The sequence below is a fragment of the Gadus morhua genome, chromosome 21 (genome assembly GCF_902167405.1).
Source record: "Gadus morhua chromosome 21, gadMor3.0, whole genome shotgun sequence".
Lineage (NCBI taxonomy): Eukaryota > Metazoa > Chordata > Actinopteri > Gadiformes > Gadidae > Gadus > Gadus morhua.
This window is the reverse complement of record NC_044068.1, coordinates 11129432-11146994: the sequence shown is the minus strand read 5'-3', so window position 1 is coordinate 11146994 and position 17563 is coordinate 11129432. Positions and strand designations below refer to the sequence as shown.

Below are 17563 nucleotides of genomic sequence, written 5' to 3'. Positions count from 1 at the left end.
ACACACACACACACACACACACACACACACACACACACACACACACACACACACACACACACACACACACACACACACACACACACACACACACAGAGAGAGCAAGTGATCGTGTTGTAGTTAATTGTCCACTTGCCTCTCTGGTCTCCCGCTTTGTGGAGGATGATCCAGGTGGATAAGGTCATTAGATTCAGCCTTGATAAAATGGATAAGAAATATAACACGCTGAAACCTATCCCGAAATGGTTGTCTTCAGTGTGTATGTGTGTGTATTCGCACATGTCTGTCTATGTGTCATGCGTGCGTGCGTGCGCGTGTGTCCATGTGGCTAGCTCTCCAGATGGGTCTCCCAGATGGAAGTGGCGGTCTTAGGGCAGATTAGCGCGCTCTATTCTGGGCCCCGCTCGGCTCCTTAAGACCAGGGATGGCTCGCTGACACAGTAGCCTAGTTGGCCCCGACTACCTAGCTTAGCCTGGGTTAGCCGTTGCCCTAGCCCAGCTTAGCCTTGACTTGTAGCTTAGGGCTAGCGGGCCTTGCCTTTAGCGTTACGATGCTGTTGTGTTTTCTTTTTCTTTAAAGTGGTTGCCTTCTAGTCGCCGCTGAGCTGTAGGAATTAAACTGGCGGCCCAGGCGACTACGGTTAATCATTACAGAGAGAGGTGAAAGAGTGGGGAGAGGGAGGGAGGGAGGGGAGAGACATGAAGGGAGATGCTAAGTCGGAGAGAAGAGACGACAAAGAGAGAGAGAGGAAAGAACACATGTATAAATGCTATAAATGACCAAGGAGAAACGCGATGGAAATTGAGAATAACAAATTGCTTGCAAAAATAATATTTAGTCAAAAATACAAATAGAGGGTTATGAAAGGAGAGTCAGGGAAACCAGAAGGGGGGGCAGCGGTGAAGGTAGTGGTCGCGGTGTTGGCTGTGGTCGTAGTAGCCATTTGTCGCAGTGCTGGAAGCAGCCCTGTTTGTTTGATCTGTACTCATTACCAGCTCAGGGACCAGGCTGAGTACTAAATGGTTTATCAAGGACCGCGCCCCTCCTCTCCTCCAACCCTTACAAAGCTGTCTGGCTGCTGTACACACACACACACACACGCACACACACACACACACGCACACACATGCACACGGCACGCACACTGGCACACAGACTGCAGCGTGTGCTGTGGTAGCCATGTTAGCTCCCCATGGTAGATATCCAGGAGAGCCGTGCCGCTAAGCTAACGCACTGGTCTTAATTTGCTGTGGTGCGAACGCAATTCACTGCTAAGTATGTACTTTTTATAGGGCTCCCATGGTGACCTAAAGAGGCTTCTAGGAACCTCTTGTTTTATTGCACACCGGGCCTTTCTGCGTTGACGCACTGAAGAGCAACACACACTGTTTGTTTGTATTGTAATAATAATAATAAATGAAATTTATATAGCGCTTAATATGGTACTCTAAGACGCTTTTGTAGTCGTGTGTTCTTTTTTTTGTTGGTGTTTTAAAGTCCCCAGGACAGCAAAGTCCAACTACCAGGTAGTTATGTGAGTACGCAGTGACATCGCTACACTGCGATGGCGGTGCTACACTGTCATGTTTGTATGAAGGACATGAGGTAGGAGGAATATAGTAGCCAGCTCTGTCCGTCTTTGTGTCACACCTTTAACCACTCATTTGTTTGTCCATCCGTCAATCAATCCTACCAGTTTATCCTCCTGTCCATAAAAGCACAATAAGCCAATATAAAGTATCTATAAATAAAAACACCACCCTTCCTTATCTACGTCAAGCAAACAAAGACACCAATTAAGTCACCATGGAAACCCCCCCTTCCCCCCTCCCTGCACTTCATTTGCCTATCCTTGGACCCACCTCCTGCTGAGTGGGCCATGCCCCACCAGGAGACCGAGAAGCCCACCTAAAGAGTTGAACTAAGGTGGTCCAATACACTCCAGCACCTGTCAGTCAAACACCACCTGTTAGTACCCCCTGGGGTCCGACCCCCTCCCTCCCCCAGTGCCAGTCCCCCCCCCCCAAAGCATGCTGTTCGCTCTGGTACATTCAGCCCCTATTTAGCTAGCTAGCAGCTTGGATAAATGTCTGATTTAAGCCACTATGTGGCTGTGATATGCTCCTTGTTATTTAATATAAAAATCATTTAATTGTTCCTTTATTTTTTCCTTAAATATATTTATGTATGTTTATGTCCCCTGACTTCCTTCCCTGTTGTCTGAAATCATGAGGACATTAATTTCCACAGCAAGGAAAGCGCTGGGTAATTGTAGCGCTGTCGATCCTAGGAGTTACTCTGGCCTGCGATCCCACCGCACTTTGAATTACGGTTACTGCATGGAGGAAGGGGAGAGAGAGGGAAGGGAAGGAGGGAGGGGGGGGGGAGCTTTGAGTGGTTAGCATTCATACAAACGCTGCCGTATTCAAATCTCACACACGATTCCTCCCATTTGATCCGCGTGTTGGAAAGGGGGTCAGGGCTGACGTCCAAAAAATGGCCGACTTTCTACGGAATACGTCAAAGCGGTTTTAAATAAAAATCTCAGAGATTTGTGCTGTGCTGTATCTGGCCAGGTAGTCATGCGTATTCGGTGAGAGGAATAGTTTGGGGATTCGGTAGGACCCGTCCTTTTTTTCTCTGGGTTTATGTCTGGCACAGCGCACTCCGTAGAGGGGAGCAGAGGGAGGGTGAGGATTAGCGCTGATGTCCCCACGTGTCTGACGGCGCTAAAGGTCACGTTAGCCACGTTATGAGTGTCACCGCCGTTCAGGTGATCTCGCCGCTGATTCACGTAATTAACAGTTATGACCGACTGGAAGGGCTTTTGCATGGGCTTGTGTGGCTATTGCAGGGTTGAGGATGACACACACAGACACACAGACACACAGACACACAGACACACCCACACACACACACACAGACACACACACACACACACACACACACACACACACACACACACACACACACACACACACACACACACACACACACACACAGAGAGAGACACTCACAGACACGGAGAGAGAGACACACACAGACACACAGACACACAAACACAACAATCTGCAAAACAATCTGGTCTGTTTATAAGATGGAGGAGATGTCTGTGTGTGTACCTTGCTGTGGTTAATTTCCAGCAACAACAATGTCATGTGGCTAATGCGCCCAATTGGGGGAAATTACAGTTGATTGCATATCAAATATTTGTGTTATTACAGTGAGTTATTATACACAAACATGACATGAGGAAATGAAGCCAAATTTCCCCAGGTGCTGCTTTTTCATTTCATGAAGACCGGGGGGAGGGGTGTGTGTGTGTGTGTGTGTGTGTGTGTGTGTGTGTGTGTGTGTGTGTGTGTGTGTGTGTGTGTGTGTGTGTGTGTGTGTGTGTGTGTGTGTGATGAACGCCTGTGCACAGACGGGTCCCCTGGGTGCTGTTGCGTTTGGAGGAATCTATCATTGGTCTTATCCTCTTGCTTCTCTCAGGACTGCGCACTCAATTTGTCTCCTCTCTCCTCTCTGTCTCCTTCACTCCCCCCCCCCCCCTTCCTCCCCCTCCTTGATTCTGCTTTCTCTCTCTCTCTCTTTCCCTCTACTTATTTTTTTTATTTTTTTTATTTTGACCCTTTTTATCACCATGTTTATCTCTTCTTACTGTCTGGATCTCTACCTCTCTCCATTGGATTTATTTGATTCTCTCTCTCTCTCTTTCCTTCCTCAACTCTTCCCTCCTCTCCCCCCGCTCTCGCCCTCCTCACTCATGTTCTGTCTCTCTACCTCCCACCTCATCTCCTTCCTCCTCCCCTCCCCCTCCTCTCTCCTTCTCCCTCGTCCCCTCCCCTTCCTCCCCTCGCCTCCCCTCACCACCTCTTCTATCCATACCTCCTCTCCCGTCTTCTCCCCCCTCCTCTATTCTCTCCCCTCCTCGCCTCTCCACCCCTCCTCTCCTCCCTCCTTTTCGGTCTTCCCTCCTCCTCCTCCTCCTCCTGCTGCAGGGATATCAAGCCTGACAACATCCTGATGGATATGAACGGACACATCCGCCTGGCCGACTTTGGCTCCTGTCTCAAGCTGATGGAGGATGGAACGGTGAGCACAGATGAACATACAACCGTCGCACACGCACATACACGCAACACACAAATGCATGAGCTCTCAAGTTGACATAGCTCCACACACACACACACACACACACACACACACACACACACACACGCACACGCACACGCACACGCACACGCACACGCACACGCACACGCACACGCACACGTACACGTACAGACGCACATGCACACATTGTGTCCCCTACTCAAAAGCACACAACCCAAACCACATGCTCTTCCTCCTGTACCCCCCACTGGGTACCTGGCGAGGTATGTTTGGATTCTCCCTCAGCTCCCGCAGACTCTTAACCACAGCCAGACCTCTCGGAGGGAACACTAAAACACAAACCAAAACATTAGAGTCACTTCCCGTCAGCTTTAGAGCTTTCAAAGAGGAGCGGAGGAAAAGTGAACGATGAGAGACATCTTTTATTATGACAACAGCTGAGTCATTCAGGGCCATGAATCCATACTGGCAAAAAGTCAAGATGCTAATGTTTCTTTCTGTATTCAAACCACTTCCTGATATTTTCTAAATAGCAAATGGGTCAAGCAAACTTATGCTAATAATATCCCTCCAGGACTAGCCCTTTTCTTCTGATATTCAAATCATATCCTGATATTGAGCGGTTAAATAACAAATAGGTCAAACAAACTCATGCTAATATCCCTAAAATACTAGCCTTTTCTGGCTTATCATAGTAAGATTAATAATTGGTGGGTACAGGCCGAGTCAGCTGAAAGATTGCTTCCCCTTTTTATCCCAGTAGTGCTGCGATGGGGAAATAGCTTGGTGAAGTGTTGTTCGATCTCAACCCTATGCCTTCAAGATCAGGTGTTCGATTTCCACTGGGACCACCGTTCCTTAGAATGTATGCACTCATGGTTTGGATAAAAGCAACCACACCTGGGGGCATGCCATGGGACCTTAAATGATAAACAACTACATTATACATCTATACAGATTATCTTTACGTGCATATGTGTATCGACAAATTCTACCACATCATGCTACATTATATACATGCGTTGTGTGTGTGTGTGTGTGTGTGTGTGTGTGTGTGTGTGTGTGGCTGTGTGTGTGTCTCTGTGTGTGCGTGTGTGTGTTAACACGCTCTCCCTGTGTGCCGGTGCTCCAGGTGCAGTCTTCGGTGGCGGTGGGGACCCCGGACTACATCTCCCCAGAGATCCTGCAGGCCATGGAGGACGGCAAGGGGAAGTACGGCCCCGAGTGCGACTGGTGGTCCCTGGGGGTCTGCATGTACGAGATGCTGTACGGAGAGACCCCCTTCTACGCAGAGTCCCTGGTGGAGACCTACGGGAAGATCATGAACCACAAGGTGAGCTCCAGGGAGTTTGGTTTTTGCTCCATAGGGGGTGGCGGGGTGCGTTCCAATAGTTTTCCCATAAACTGTAGCAGTTTCGCCCGCCCACGCCTCAAAAATCTCCAGATGTACTCCTCAGTTGTCATGGTACCCGCCGTTCCAATGTTAAGTAGTCATAATAATGTTAATCATAACACATTTGTCACTTAGCTTTTTCTAGGTACTCAGACACTTAACATGACGCTGAACATAAAACACGGGAACGAGAGCAAACAAACAAGTACACTGTGTTCAAACATTAAAAAGCATCTTAAGTAAGAGGCAGTCAAAGGGGAAAAGAAGTAGGTAGCCAACTAGAGGTGCAGCTTAAAGACTAATAGCACAGAGGAATGTAGGAGAACGCTTTGGAATGCACCCCAGGTGTTTGTTGTTGTTTGAGTTGGGTGATCTATGGCAATTATTTTGGTCACATTTTGTATTGGGGAAATTATTGGTAAGAGTTTTCCTGCAGAGCGGGAAATAAATCCCACAGGAATGACTGCTTTATTCATGTCTATATCAGGAAAGATAGTCACTATGGTAACGTATTTTTCCGTGCTAATTCAGCGACCTGGAACAATAGACGATGCATTTCAAGCATATTTCTGATTTCAACCAAAATCAACTATTGACCCAGGATTACGCTATGTGTTTTCTATTCCAACCAAAACCACAAGTACACATAGCAACGCGTGTGCGTAGTACATCGCGGGGACAAAAGTGGTCGCACTTCAGTAAGCCTCCCAACAGAAGTATTTTAATGGAGCGCGGCAGGAGACCAGACAATAGATGTTTGGGAACTGCTCATTCACGGCTGTCTTATTTTAGGACGAACCGGCGCCTTCCTCTGCCAAAGGGAGAGAGTACTGAGAGAAAACACAGCGGAGTGTATTTTTAACGGCTTTTAATGTGTTATTCACCGCCGTCTGTTCGTTATCAGCCTCATCTGCCCTGCGGTTGTGTTGTCCTACTGTGTGATCCTTTTAAAATGCCCAGACACAAAGCACTTACCGGGTATTTTGCATCTTCTTAATTGTCCCGTCCTCCTCTTTAACACACACACACATCAACACGCACACACATTAACACACGCGCACACATTCACGCATACACTAACGCATACACATACATATGCACATTAACACGCACATAAACCCACGCGCACACGCACATTAACACATACACATACATGTATACATTAACACGCATGCACACACATTTGCACCCACACATTCACATACACACATTAACACATACACTAACAAATACACATACATATCCACATTAACACGTACACACACACACACACACACACACACACACACACACACACACACACACACACACACACACACACACACACACACACACACACACACATTAACACACACATTAACACACACATTAAACCTCACAGGAGCGGTTTCAGTTCCCGCAGCAGGTAGCCGATGTGTCGGAGGAAGCGAAGGACCTGATTCGCCGGCTCATCTGCAGTCGGGAGCACCGATTGGGCCAGAATGGCATAGAAGACTTCCAGCAGCACCCATTCTTCTCTGGTACGGCCACAAGCTTCACTCGCTCACTCGCTCACTCACTCGCTCTCTCTCGCTCACTCGCTCATTCTCTCAATCTTATTATCCCCCTCTCTCTCTCTCTCTCTCACTCACTCACTCACTCACTCACTCACTCACTCACTCACTCACTCACTCACTCACTCACTCGCAGCCGAAAGATTCTTATTCTTATGCCTGTAGGCCTCCTTGAGGAAGATGCCCCTACCTACCTACCCCACTACCTACATATAGAGATGTACAAAGTCAGTTGGATACAAATGGAGAAATAGCAAAGTCTATCTCCGCGTGTGGATGATGTACAAGCAGTGTGAGAATGGAAGAACATTAGCTAAAGTGCTTGTTAGCATTCCTTCCTCATGCCAACAAGTGGTTTGAGTGCATTAGCTTGGTGCTAGCGGCGCTGGGTAGTTTCAGTAAGGTTTACAGAGCTCAGCGTCCTGTTCTGGGGGGTCTGAAGGACACACTTTATAAGTCACAGAGGGTCATAAGTGCTTGGCCCCATGCTGTCCCCTGATTACGGGATAATACAACATAATAACTTAATTTAATAACCACCGCACAGTCTAAATATATCGACTGGAGATCTTTGTTCTGAAATAATGTCTTGAAAAGGAACTGTATGTATTATATTATTATTATGAGCATATTTTCTTGTTTTTATTTTAGTATAAAACTGTTATGATATTAAAGGCATCATTGCTGAGGTACAGGATACTTGGTGGTTTAATTTTCTCCTTTGTAATTTTAATAAAAATATTGCCCCGCTAATGCTCCACTTCTGTTCAGGCATCGACTGGGACAACATACGCAACTGTGAGGCCCCCTACATCCCGGAGGTCAGCAGCCCCACAGACACGTCCAACTTCGACGTGGACGACGACTGTCTCAAAAACTCGGTAAGACCGCTCGGGGTCTGTGAAATGACCTCTGTAAAGCTATGCCAAGCACTCAGGGCTGTGTGTTTTCATGTTTTTTACACACTGACTCAATGTTTTCTAACCAAGTCCAGCCATCTTGGAGGGAAAACAATCCAAGCCATAGCCAACCCATTGTTCTGTTGTAAACACAATGTCACAGCTCGACAATAAAACCTGACAAAAAACGACTTCCCTGGTTCCTAAATAGGAGATCTCTCTCTCCAAGTTCCACTGCCCGACGGTACCTCCTTTTTTAGTCATGCCAGGCTTCATAGACAAATGCATCATTCACTCCTCTCTCCCTCTCTCTCTCCCCTCTCTCTCCCTCGCCTCTCCCCCCTTTAGTTTCTCGCTGTATGTAATCCTCCTTTGTTTATCTTCGAACCAGGACTGTAGAGAAGCCAAGATTACTCTGTGAGCAAGCAAATCCATGCAAACATGTCCGCAGTGCTCATCACACACACACACACACACACACACACACACACACACACACACACACACACACACACACACACACACACACACACACACACACACACACACACACACACACAGGGTTACGAACCACCTCAGGCTAAAAATAATATTGACGGGTTCAAAAATAAAACCTTTTATTTATGGCACACTTTAAATTACCTAAACCTTTGAAGTGGCTAGTGAGAGCTGTATTTCTATCAATGCTCTCAGGGATTATGTTTCGGACGGAAGAAGGGACATTTGTTAAACCCTCGGATGTGCGCTGAGAGTACATTGAACAGTTGGAATCGCCATGCCAACGCTCCATACTGGAAAAGCCTTGCAGACTGTTTACAACTGAACCTCTCAAATGTTCAGGACCGTGACCGAGTCAGGGAAATTCATGACGACACCAAGGGCTGTGCTTGAGGACATTCTCTCTCTCTCTCTCTCTCTCTCTTTCTTCCGCTCTCTCTCCCTCTCCTCTCTTCTTCCCCCATCCCCTTGATTGCGTCTCTCCGCAATGGTGACTCTGTGACCGCTAACCCTAAATGTTGTGGTTTCTCTTCCAGGAGACCATGCCCCCTCCCTCCCACACGGCGTTCTCGGGTCACCACCTTCCCTTCGTGGGCTTCACCTACACCAGTAAATGGTAAGTGACACTGAACACTGACCCTGTACGTCCTTCACTTCATTTCCTCTTTCACTGAAGACGGAGAACATTCCTTTGAGCATCAGCAAGTTTGATGACCTCACAAGTAAATTTCTCCTACCACAGTTCGATATGCAACCTATTAAGCAGGGCATTTTTAATGTTATTTTCATATTCGTCATAGGTCAGAGGGCAAATGGAAAACAATCCAGCTAAACCAAATGATCTTGTTTATTGGCTGTTTTTGCAGTGAAACTGAATACTTTAAAGCTTTCAATATGTTTAGAGTTGTAGGACAATCACAGTCCGGCCCCAAAACCCCTCTTGCTTCATTGTCTCCTAGGTCTACTGCTATGGTCGCCATTTTTTTGTTATTTTCCATCTCTTTCGGTCGAATAGGGTGACATAAAACGTCCAGGACGCGGTTAAAAAGACTGTCAAAGGCATCAGTTACACTTTTCTGACTTTCCTCTTGGTATGCATCGGTAGGAATACATGACAATGAGAGTAAAACAATGATTGAGTATAAATTGGAACGGCTGTCTGAAAATGCCTCAAATGAAGTTGTTAAAAGAGGAGGAGTGTTTATTGTTCCCCGGCGAAACAGGGCTCCCCCCAGCTCACAGAAGTTCTCTCACTGACCGTGAGAACGTTGAAAGACTATGAGTGTGTTCCCTGCTCAAGGCTCAGCAGCTTCGATCATTCTCCCTCTCTTCCTCTCTTTCTCATGGTCTTTCTTTCTCTTTCTCTAATGCTGACTTCTGCTTTTCTCTTTTTCTCTCCCCTGACCTTTTATTCCTGTCCCCCCTTTTTAAACCATTTTTTCTTTTCATAATTTTTCCCTTCTATCACATCCTTCACAGTCTTGCTCTCTCTCTCGCTTGCTCTCTCGCGCTCCTCTTCCCCTTCTCCACCCCCCCCTCTCCCCCTATTACTCTCCCCCAATGAGTGCCCTGTCACACATCCGCTGACAGGACATTTCTTAGGGCTGTTCCTTCATCTCCTCCTCGTCTTCCATTTCCTCCCACGACTGAGTCCTTTCTGTGGAAGTCTGAGCCATCCGCTAGCTCACGTCGGTTCCAGTATTCACTGGAACCAGGTTCAAACAGAACATGTCAACTGAGTTATTTCACTCCGACACCCCCTCCCCACTTCCCACCGTGGCATAAGATGGACACAGGAAGTGTGTCCGTCCCCCAACAAATATATTAGGGCTGTAACAGGAAGAGACCAGAACGGAATGTACTGGAACTTCGGGGTCTTTGTTCGTAGCTTCTTAGCCCATGTGCCCTGTGATGTTATTGTTATTATGTTGAATAATCCCGAGTCACATGACCTTCAGGCCTCTCTGTGATAGGAGGATTCCTAATAAGGTGATCAGGGAGGGACTAAACTGAAGTGGAGTCACATTCTAATCACATTTTTAAGTATCATTAATAAAAAGGCAAAAATATAAAAGAAAATCGTTGATTATGGTAAACTAATGAGAATACGTTAAAAAAGTAACACAAATCAGCCAGCAAACATACAGTTTAAATGTTTTAGTCTTCTAAATAAGAAGGTGCAACAGGATTTTTGCGTCAGGAATTTAAACAACTCAGTTTTGACTTGAATCTTCTATCGAGGCGAACGCACATAATCCAAGTTAAAGGGGCAGACTTAGTGGCTTCTATTAGAACAGATCATTAAAATAAGAATTGTGTTTTCCTCCTCTGAGAATGGGTATTCAGTGGTCTGCAATCTGCGACCTCACTTCTAGATTCCACTCACTGCAACATTTAAAGTTGAAGCGTCCCTCCAATCGCGACCCCTGAACGGGTGTCAACACAAATGGTAATATCGCCCCCCATCCCTCCTCCTGCAGCGTGCTGTCAGACAGGGGCAGCCTGCGGGACCTGGCGGGGCAGGCAGGCCGGGGCGGGCTGGACCAGGTGGAAGCCTGCCTGCAGGACAGCCTGGCCACCGAGGCCTACGAGAGGAGGATCCGGCGGCTGGAGCAGGAGAAGCTGGAGCTCAGCCGCAAGCTGCAGGGTGAGAGCAGAGGGGCTCAGCTCCGGTCTGAGAGCGGGTTGTACAGTGTGTTCATTTTGATGTGGATGGTGTGTTTCTATGCTTCGGATTATTACCGTTGCTTTCAATCTTTCTCAAGAGCAAGGGAGTCGCAGGATGGCAGTAATACACTCTCTTCTATCTCTCGAATATTTGACCTCTGACCTCAGTTTTCTGGTCTAAACTGTATGTACATTGTAACATACATTGCAATATGTTTCCAGTTTCCTCTCTAAGAGAATGCATGCTTACAATAGTGTACCCCACCACTGCTCATGTAAATATAAGTGTCACATGCTAAAGAAATATATCAATATTAGAACATCAGATGTGATTAAAACTACAATGCAAGTCTAAAAGTTGTATTGCGATTTACTTTATATAAAAAGACAGTTTTCTACTGTCATTCCTGTTGAACTGACCTTTGACCCCTCCGGCCGCCCCCTCCCAGAGGCGACCCAGACGGTGCAGGAGCTGCAGCACCCGGGCTCGGAGCTGCCCCTGACCCCCAGCCGGGAGCTGGAGATCAGGAGCCTGAAGAGTGAGATCGACCTCCTCAAGAAGCAGATCGCCGGTCAGTAGATCTCTGCTCCGTCTGGGATTCTCTGGGGAAGCCCTGTCAGCTAAGGAGTGAGACGGGGAAATACCGATTCTGTTCTTGCATGAGTAGGGAGTGGTCCGTCAAATTCAAAAGACACAAAGCTTAAATATGAAGAAAGCGACATGGAGAGAAATTAATGTCTACAATCCTTCTCAAACCTTCCAAACCTTTTATAGAACTACAAAGTTGTTTGGTGACAGAGCCGGGGGTGCATAGGTTTAATTTGATCGATGATAAAGTGTGTGTCTGTGTGTGTGTGTTTCAGACTCGGGCCAGATCGAGAAGCAGCTGGAGGATGTGACCTCGGCCAGGAGGGACATGGACGACTCGTCCAAACACACCAGGAACCTGGAGAAGCAGATCCGGAGCCTGACCCAGGAGAAGGACGACCTGCACAAGGTACCCCCACACCAGATCAGCATCATCTATCATTATGGGGTCACAGGTACTACCAGGACCCGGCCCGAGGTAGTTCTGGCTTGTACCAGGGAACTCCGTTGGACTTCTAAGTGTGACTATTAAGTTAGATTATTAATGGTGACTACTGAGTGCCAATACATGGTGTCAATTCCGACTTTGTGTCAGACTTTGAATCTGACCTCCTAGTCTGACCGCCTAGGCTGACCGCCTAGTCTGACCGCCTAGTCTGCTTGCTAAGTCTGACCCCCCGTGCCTGTTTGGACCAGGACATGGTGGAGGCCAGTGAGAAGCTCAAGTCCCAGTCCAAGGACCTGAAGGAGGCTCACGGCCAGAGGAAGCTGGCCATGCAGGAGTTCTCGGAGCTCAACGAGAGGCTCACGGACCTCAGGTAACCCGTCGGGTGTTTTGACTATTCTGTATGTCAAGCAATTTCTCTGGAAGCAGTTTTTCCGACGGCAACAGTTTTTCCGACGACGATTTATCTCTGTTTACGTTCCTCATAGCGGAGGGAAGTTGGGTCGTCTACTTCTTCTTTGTTGATCCAACACTCACAAGCTATTATTTGAGCTGAGGGGGGAATTTGCGTTTGGGACTGTTAGGGTGTGTGAGTGACCGTCTCCCGGGAACCCCGAATATCGAAGTTTGGAGACCATTTCCCAACCAACTTTCAACCTTTCAAAATCCAACCTCTTGATTTATTTTCCTGCGTCGCCATGACAGCCCTTTCAGTCCTGTCAGCCCCGTCGGTCCAGGTCTAATCTGTCTCTCTGTGTGCGTCTGGTTGTCCTGCCCCCAGGACGACCAAGCAGCGTCTGGTGCGGCAGCTGCGGGACAAGGAGGAGGAGATGGAGAGCCACGCCCAGAAGGTGGAGGCCCTGCGGCTGGAGGTGCGCAAGGCGGACAGGGCTAAGAAGGAGGTAGAGTAGACCCCCCCCCCCCCCCCCCCCCCCCCCCCCCACCCCGGCTGCCCCCGTGGTTGCTAGTACGATGCCCTACAACACTCCTTCCCTCCATCCCTCTCTCGTGTGTGTCTGTGTGTCTGTGTGCGTGTGCGTAAACTATTGACTAAAGTGCCGTATGTGTTGTCCATCTGTCTGTCTCTCCAGTCACATGCGTAATATTGACGAATTGTCACCACATTTATTTTACCCAATTCCTTAATATTGATCAACAGTGGTCAATATTGAGCTGTTATTGATAGAACTTTGGAATCGTCCTCGATTCCCACATGACAATTGTAGGCCGTGAATATAAACAATGGTGTCTAATATGTGTGTGTGTGTGTGTGTGTGTGTGTGTGTCAGCTGGAGATGGTAGCGGAGGTGCAGACGGCCGAGGCCCAGAAGGAGAGGAAGCTGAGGGAGAGGAACGAGCAGTACAGCCGACAGCTGGAGGAGGAGCTGGAGGGATTCAAGGTACACGCGCACACGCGCGCGCGCGCGTGCGCGCGCGCACACACACGCACACACTTTAGAGATTCCTCTAAATTCCTATCTCTCTCTCTCCCCTCTCTCTCTCTCTCTCTCCCCTCCCCTCTCCCCCCCCCCCCTCTCCCTCCCTCTCCAGTCCAAGCAGGGCCTGTCCCCCACCACCAGCCCCGGGGACCCCACAGCGGCGGCCTCCTCCCAGGAGGGGGCGGTGCGCCCGCGGGCCGACCTGGAGCAGAAGGTGGGCCACTACGAGGAGGAGCTGGGCCGGCGGGAGACGCAGCACGCCTCGGAGCTCAAGGCGATGCGCAAGGAGCTGCGCGACGGCGAGGGCCAGCACCTGGCGCTGCAGAAGGAGATCCTCATGCTGAAGGACAAGCTGGAGAAGACCCGCCGAGAGAGGTAGGGGGGGCTGACCTCTGACCCCTTATGCCGCCTACCGGCCCCCCACCACACCAAGCACCTAGCCCCTTCACCTTTCTTTTGGCAATTTATTTAACCAGGCTATTTGACACAAAGGCCAAGGTAAGGCTTAGCGGCGGCCATCTTGGTTTTCACCACTAGCTGGCTGTGGGGAGTCTAATGTGTTATGTTTCCGTTAAAGGTGATATATTATACCGCCAGGTGTGAGTGTGATAATCCCTGAACCACCTCTGAGCAGGTTGAGGTTTCTCCCTGAGGTTGGTTCAATGGTATCAAAAAGCTCAGTTTTGGAAGTGTTCAAAGAAGGTTGTTTGAGGTGAGGCGAAACCCACAAAAGAATCAAAGCGGGTGAGTTATGGGACGTTATAGCACCTAATTCCCTCTGTTTCCTGTTTTCTCTCCATCGCTACAGTGAAGACAGTTTGAGGTAAATATAGCCACTAGAAGTAGCATAGAGATGTACAAGTCGCACTATACATGTGCATCTTTGTGTTTTTGTGTGCACCCTGAACCCTTAAAGATCCTAACCCTTATAAATGTATCCAGCAGTCAGTTATCTCACATGTAGAGAAGTTTGGCTTAGTGATACCGGGTTTCACAGCCAGTCTGCCAGAATGCTGATTATTAACAGAAGATATTATGTTTGGGAGAGGTTCTATGTGTTGCTGTGCTTGCTGGCACCTTGCGTCCTTCCAGGTAGTAGCATCACATTATTCCTGCTGTGTTGTTTAATCCCCCCTGCAGCCTATCGCGTTTATAAAACTGCCTTAATGTGTTTTTGGTCTGAATACCTCTCTGAACATTCTTCCCCCCAGATAACTCCATTTACAAAACAATGTGGTGACCTATGCTATCTCAAATGTCTCATTTTCTCTCTATCTCTCGTACACACACACACACACACACACACACACACACACACACACACACACACACACACACACACACACACACACACACACACACACACACACACACACACACACACACACACACACGAGTGATCGATGACAAGGATTCTAAAATGCAATGAATGTTAGATTAATCATCTTGTCAACATGTATGGAATTTGAGGTTTTAGTTTATCTCAGTGTAGCTAAAGCTAATGTTTATACATAACACAGCACTGGTGGTTTACATATTGAATGATTCACTGGAGGGATCATAGGGGACATTAAGAGGCATACACAGTTTGGATTACAGAGGTTACCGGGACAACTCTGTAATATGTGATGTAGTATAATGTATCCAGCCTCCAAAGGGTTTTAGAAATAACGTGTGTTTGTGTGTGTGCGTGTTCTCCACAGCCAAAGCGAGCGAGAGGAGTTTGAGACGGACTCCAAACAGAAGTATGAGAGAGAGCGCGTTCTTCTCACAGAGGAGAACAAGAAGTTAGCCAGCGAGCTGGATAAGGTGAAGAGACCATTAGACTCACTCACTCTCTCTCTCACTGTTTCTTTCTCTCTTTTTTTCTCTCTCTCTCTCTCTCTCTCTCATTCATTTGCACTCACACACAATATTCCTATACGCACGCATGCGAGTGTTCAATGTGTAAATGGGGATGTCGACATTTATATGTGAACACAAACACATGAACATTCCCTTGAAAAGCAAACTCCTGCTCTCTAGTTCGTTCTCTCTCCTTCTCTCTCTCTCTCTCTCTCTATAATCACAAGCACACAGATGGTGAGTCACAAGTTCAACTGAGCACATGAAATGTAAATGCGCACACGCACTCACAGTTGAATGTGTGTTTTGGACTGCAGGTCAGGTGGTAGCCCAGATGAGAGAGGGAATACCTGATGATATGTGTATCACTCTCTCTCCCGCCTTACCCTGACCTTTTCATCGCTTGCCGCTCTTATTTGTTTTTTTTGCTTTCATCCTTTCTTACACACACTCACAGCCACACTCACAGTCACACACACAGTCCAACACACAGTCACATACAACCACTCACACTCCCTTGCCCTCTCTCACACTCCCACTCCCACCTCCACTCACACAAGGACCCTGACCCTAGCTCAGCCACCGTAGCCCCTAGCCAACCAGCCGGCCTCCCCCAGCCTCCCCTCCCGGCTGGTCCGGCCCATCCAGAGCCCTATCTGCTCCGTGTTCCTCACACAAACACACGCTGGTGGAGTGGGGCTCTGGAACGCTCCTCTGTTGTCTTTGGACGCCAGCGGGACAGTGGATACTTGGAGGGTGGAAGTCAGGGCTCTCCCAAGACAAACAAAGCCTCAGATCTGTTATGGAGCGGGGGGGGGGGGAGAGAGAGAGAGGGGATATGAATATATGGAATATTAATACATTTGTTATGAAGACATGGAATATAGAAGGATATATTATCTTCATTTATGGGATAATATGATATTTACAATTGAATCATGGAATATTTAGACATGAAATATTTGGACGTTGAGGGATAAAGACATTAAATATTTAGACAGTGAATTTTTGGGACATGGAATATTAGTACATGGCATATTGAAAGGGCCAGGTCCTTGTCCAGGAAAGGCTATTGGATCACATTTGTGAGTTCAGTGTGGATGAGGATCAGTCCCCTCACAAAGAGGCGATGTGTGTTTGATTACGCACCCATCCCCATGAGTTCACAATCACAACAATAGGACAGGTGTTGAACGCTGTGAAACAGTCCCAGCGGATTCAAACATGTCTGTATTCATACAATTATAGAATGACCTCACATTACCTACATGTTGTGTACGAAGTCAAGCCATTCTTCTTACTAAACGTTTTCTTTGTGTTTGTCCGTGTGTGTGTGTGTGTGTGTGTGTGTGTGTGTGTGTGTGTGTGTGTGTGTGTGTGCGCAGCTGTCCGGTATGTTTGAGAAGGTGAGCAGCGCCAGACGGCAGCTGGAGGAGGAGCTGAGGGAGCTGTCGGACAAGAAGGAGAGCGTAGCGCACTGGGAGGCCCAGATCACTGAGATCATCCAGTGGTACGGCGCGCACACACACACACACACACACACACACACACACACACACACACACACACACACACACACACACACACACACACACACACACACACACACACACACACACACACACACACACTGGGAGGCCCAGATCACTGTGATCATCCAGTGGTACGGCGCGCACACAGACAGACAGACAGACAGACCACTGAGATCATCCAGGGGTACGACACACACAGATCAATGAGCTCATCCAGGGGTACGACACACACACACACACACACACACACACACACACACACACACACACACACACACACACACACACACACACACACACAATCACACACACACTGGGAGGCACAGATCACGGAGATCATCCAGTGGTACGACACACACTCACACACACACATGTACATACATTATATATACTTCCAAACATGCAGAGTCCCCTAATACATCCAGTACAAACTTGTAGACTTTCCTCCCCAGCCAGCTTGTATAAACCAAAGAATCCGCACAGACACATGCACGTCTCTGTGCGTGTGTGTGTTTGTAAACAGGTGGACAAACACACATTAGGCATTAATGTGAAACACTTGTTCAAACACTAGTACTTAAAGTAC

The 17563-nt window shown here is 47.9% G+C and overlaps 1 protein-coding gene across 8 annotated transcripts in view; it reads left to right on the top strand.

The window, feature by feature from the left end:
• The window catches only part of cdc42bpab (CDC42 binding protein kinase alpha (DMPK-like) b), a 76247-nt gene that overhangs the window by 34966 nt on the left and 23718 nt on the right, over nucleotides 1-17563 (top strand). For 5 of the 8 annotated variants that reach the window (XM_030344426.1, XM_030344432.1, XM_030344429.1 and 2 more), the window contains exons 6-20: nucleotides 4003-4096; nucleotides 5250-5450; nucleotides 6892-7030; nucleotides 7835-7944; nucleotides 8997-9076; nucleotides 10941-11107; nucleotides 11577-11699; nucleotides 11992-12125; nucleotides 12413-12534; nucleotides 12943-13063; nucleotides 13451-13561; nucleotides 13713-13975; nucleotides 14409-14423; nucleotides 15304-15409; nucleotides 16831-16955. In XM_030344426.1, the coding sequence (XP_030200286.1) occupies nucleotides 4003-4096; nucleotides 5250-5450; nucleotides 6892-7030; nucleotides 7835-7944; nucleotides 8997-9076; nucleotides 10941-11107; nucleotides 11577-11699; nucleotides 11992-12125; nucleotides 12413-12534; nucleotides 12943-13063; nucleotides 13451-13561; nucleotides 13713-13975; nucleotides 14409-14423; nucleotides 15304-15409; nucleotides 16831-16955 (1911 nt within the window). The remainder of the gene's footprint in view (nucleotides 1-4002; nucleotides 4097-5249; nucleotides 5451-6891; nucleotides 7031-7834; nucleotides 7945-8996; nucleotides 9077-10940; nucleotides 11108-11576; nucleotides 11700-11991; nucleotides 12126-12412; nucleotides 12535-12942; nucleotides 13064-13450; nucleotides 13562-13712; nucleotides 13976-14408; nucleotides 14424-15303; nucleotides 15410-16830; nucleotides 16956-17563) is intronic. The other 3 variants (XM_030344433.1, XM_030344430.1, XM_030344427.1) reach the window with 1 other exon arrangement.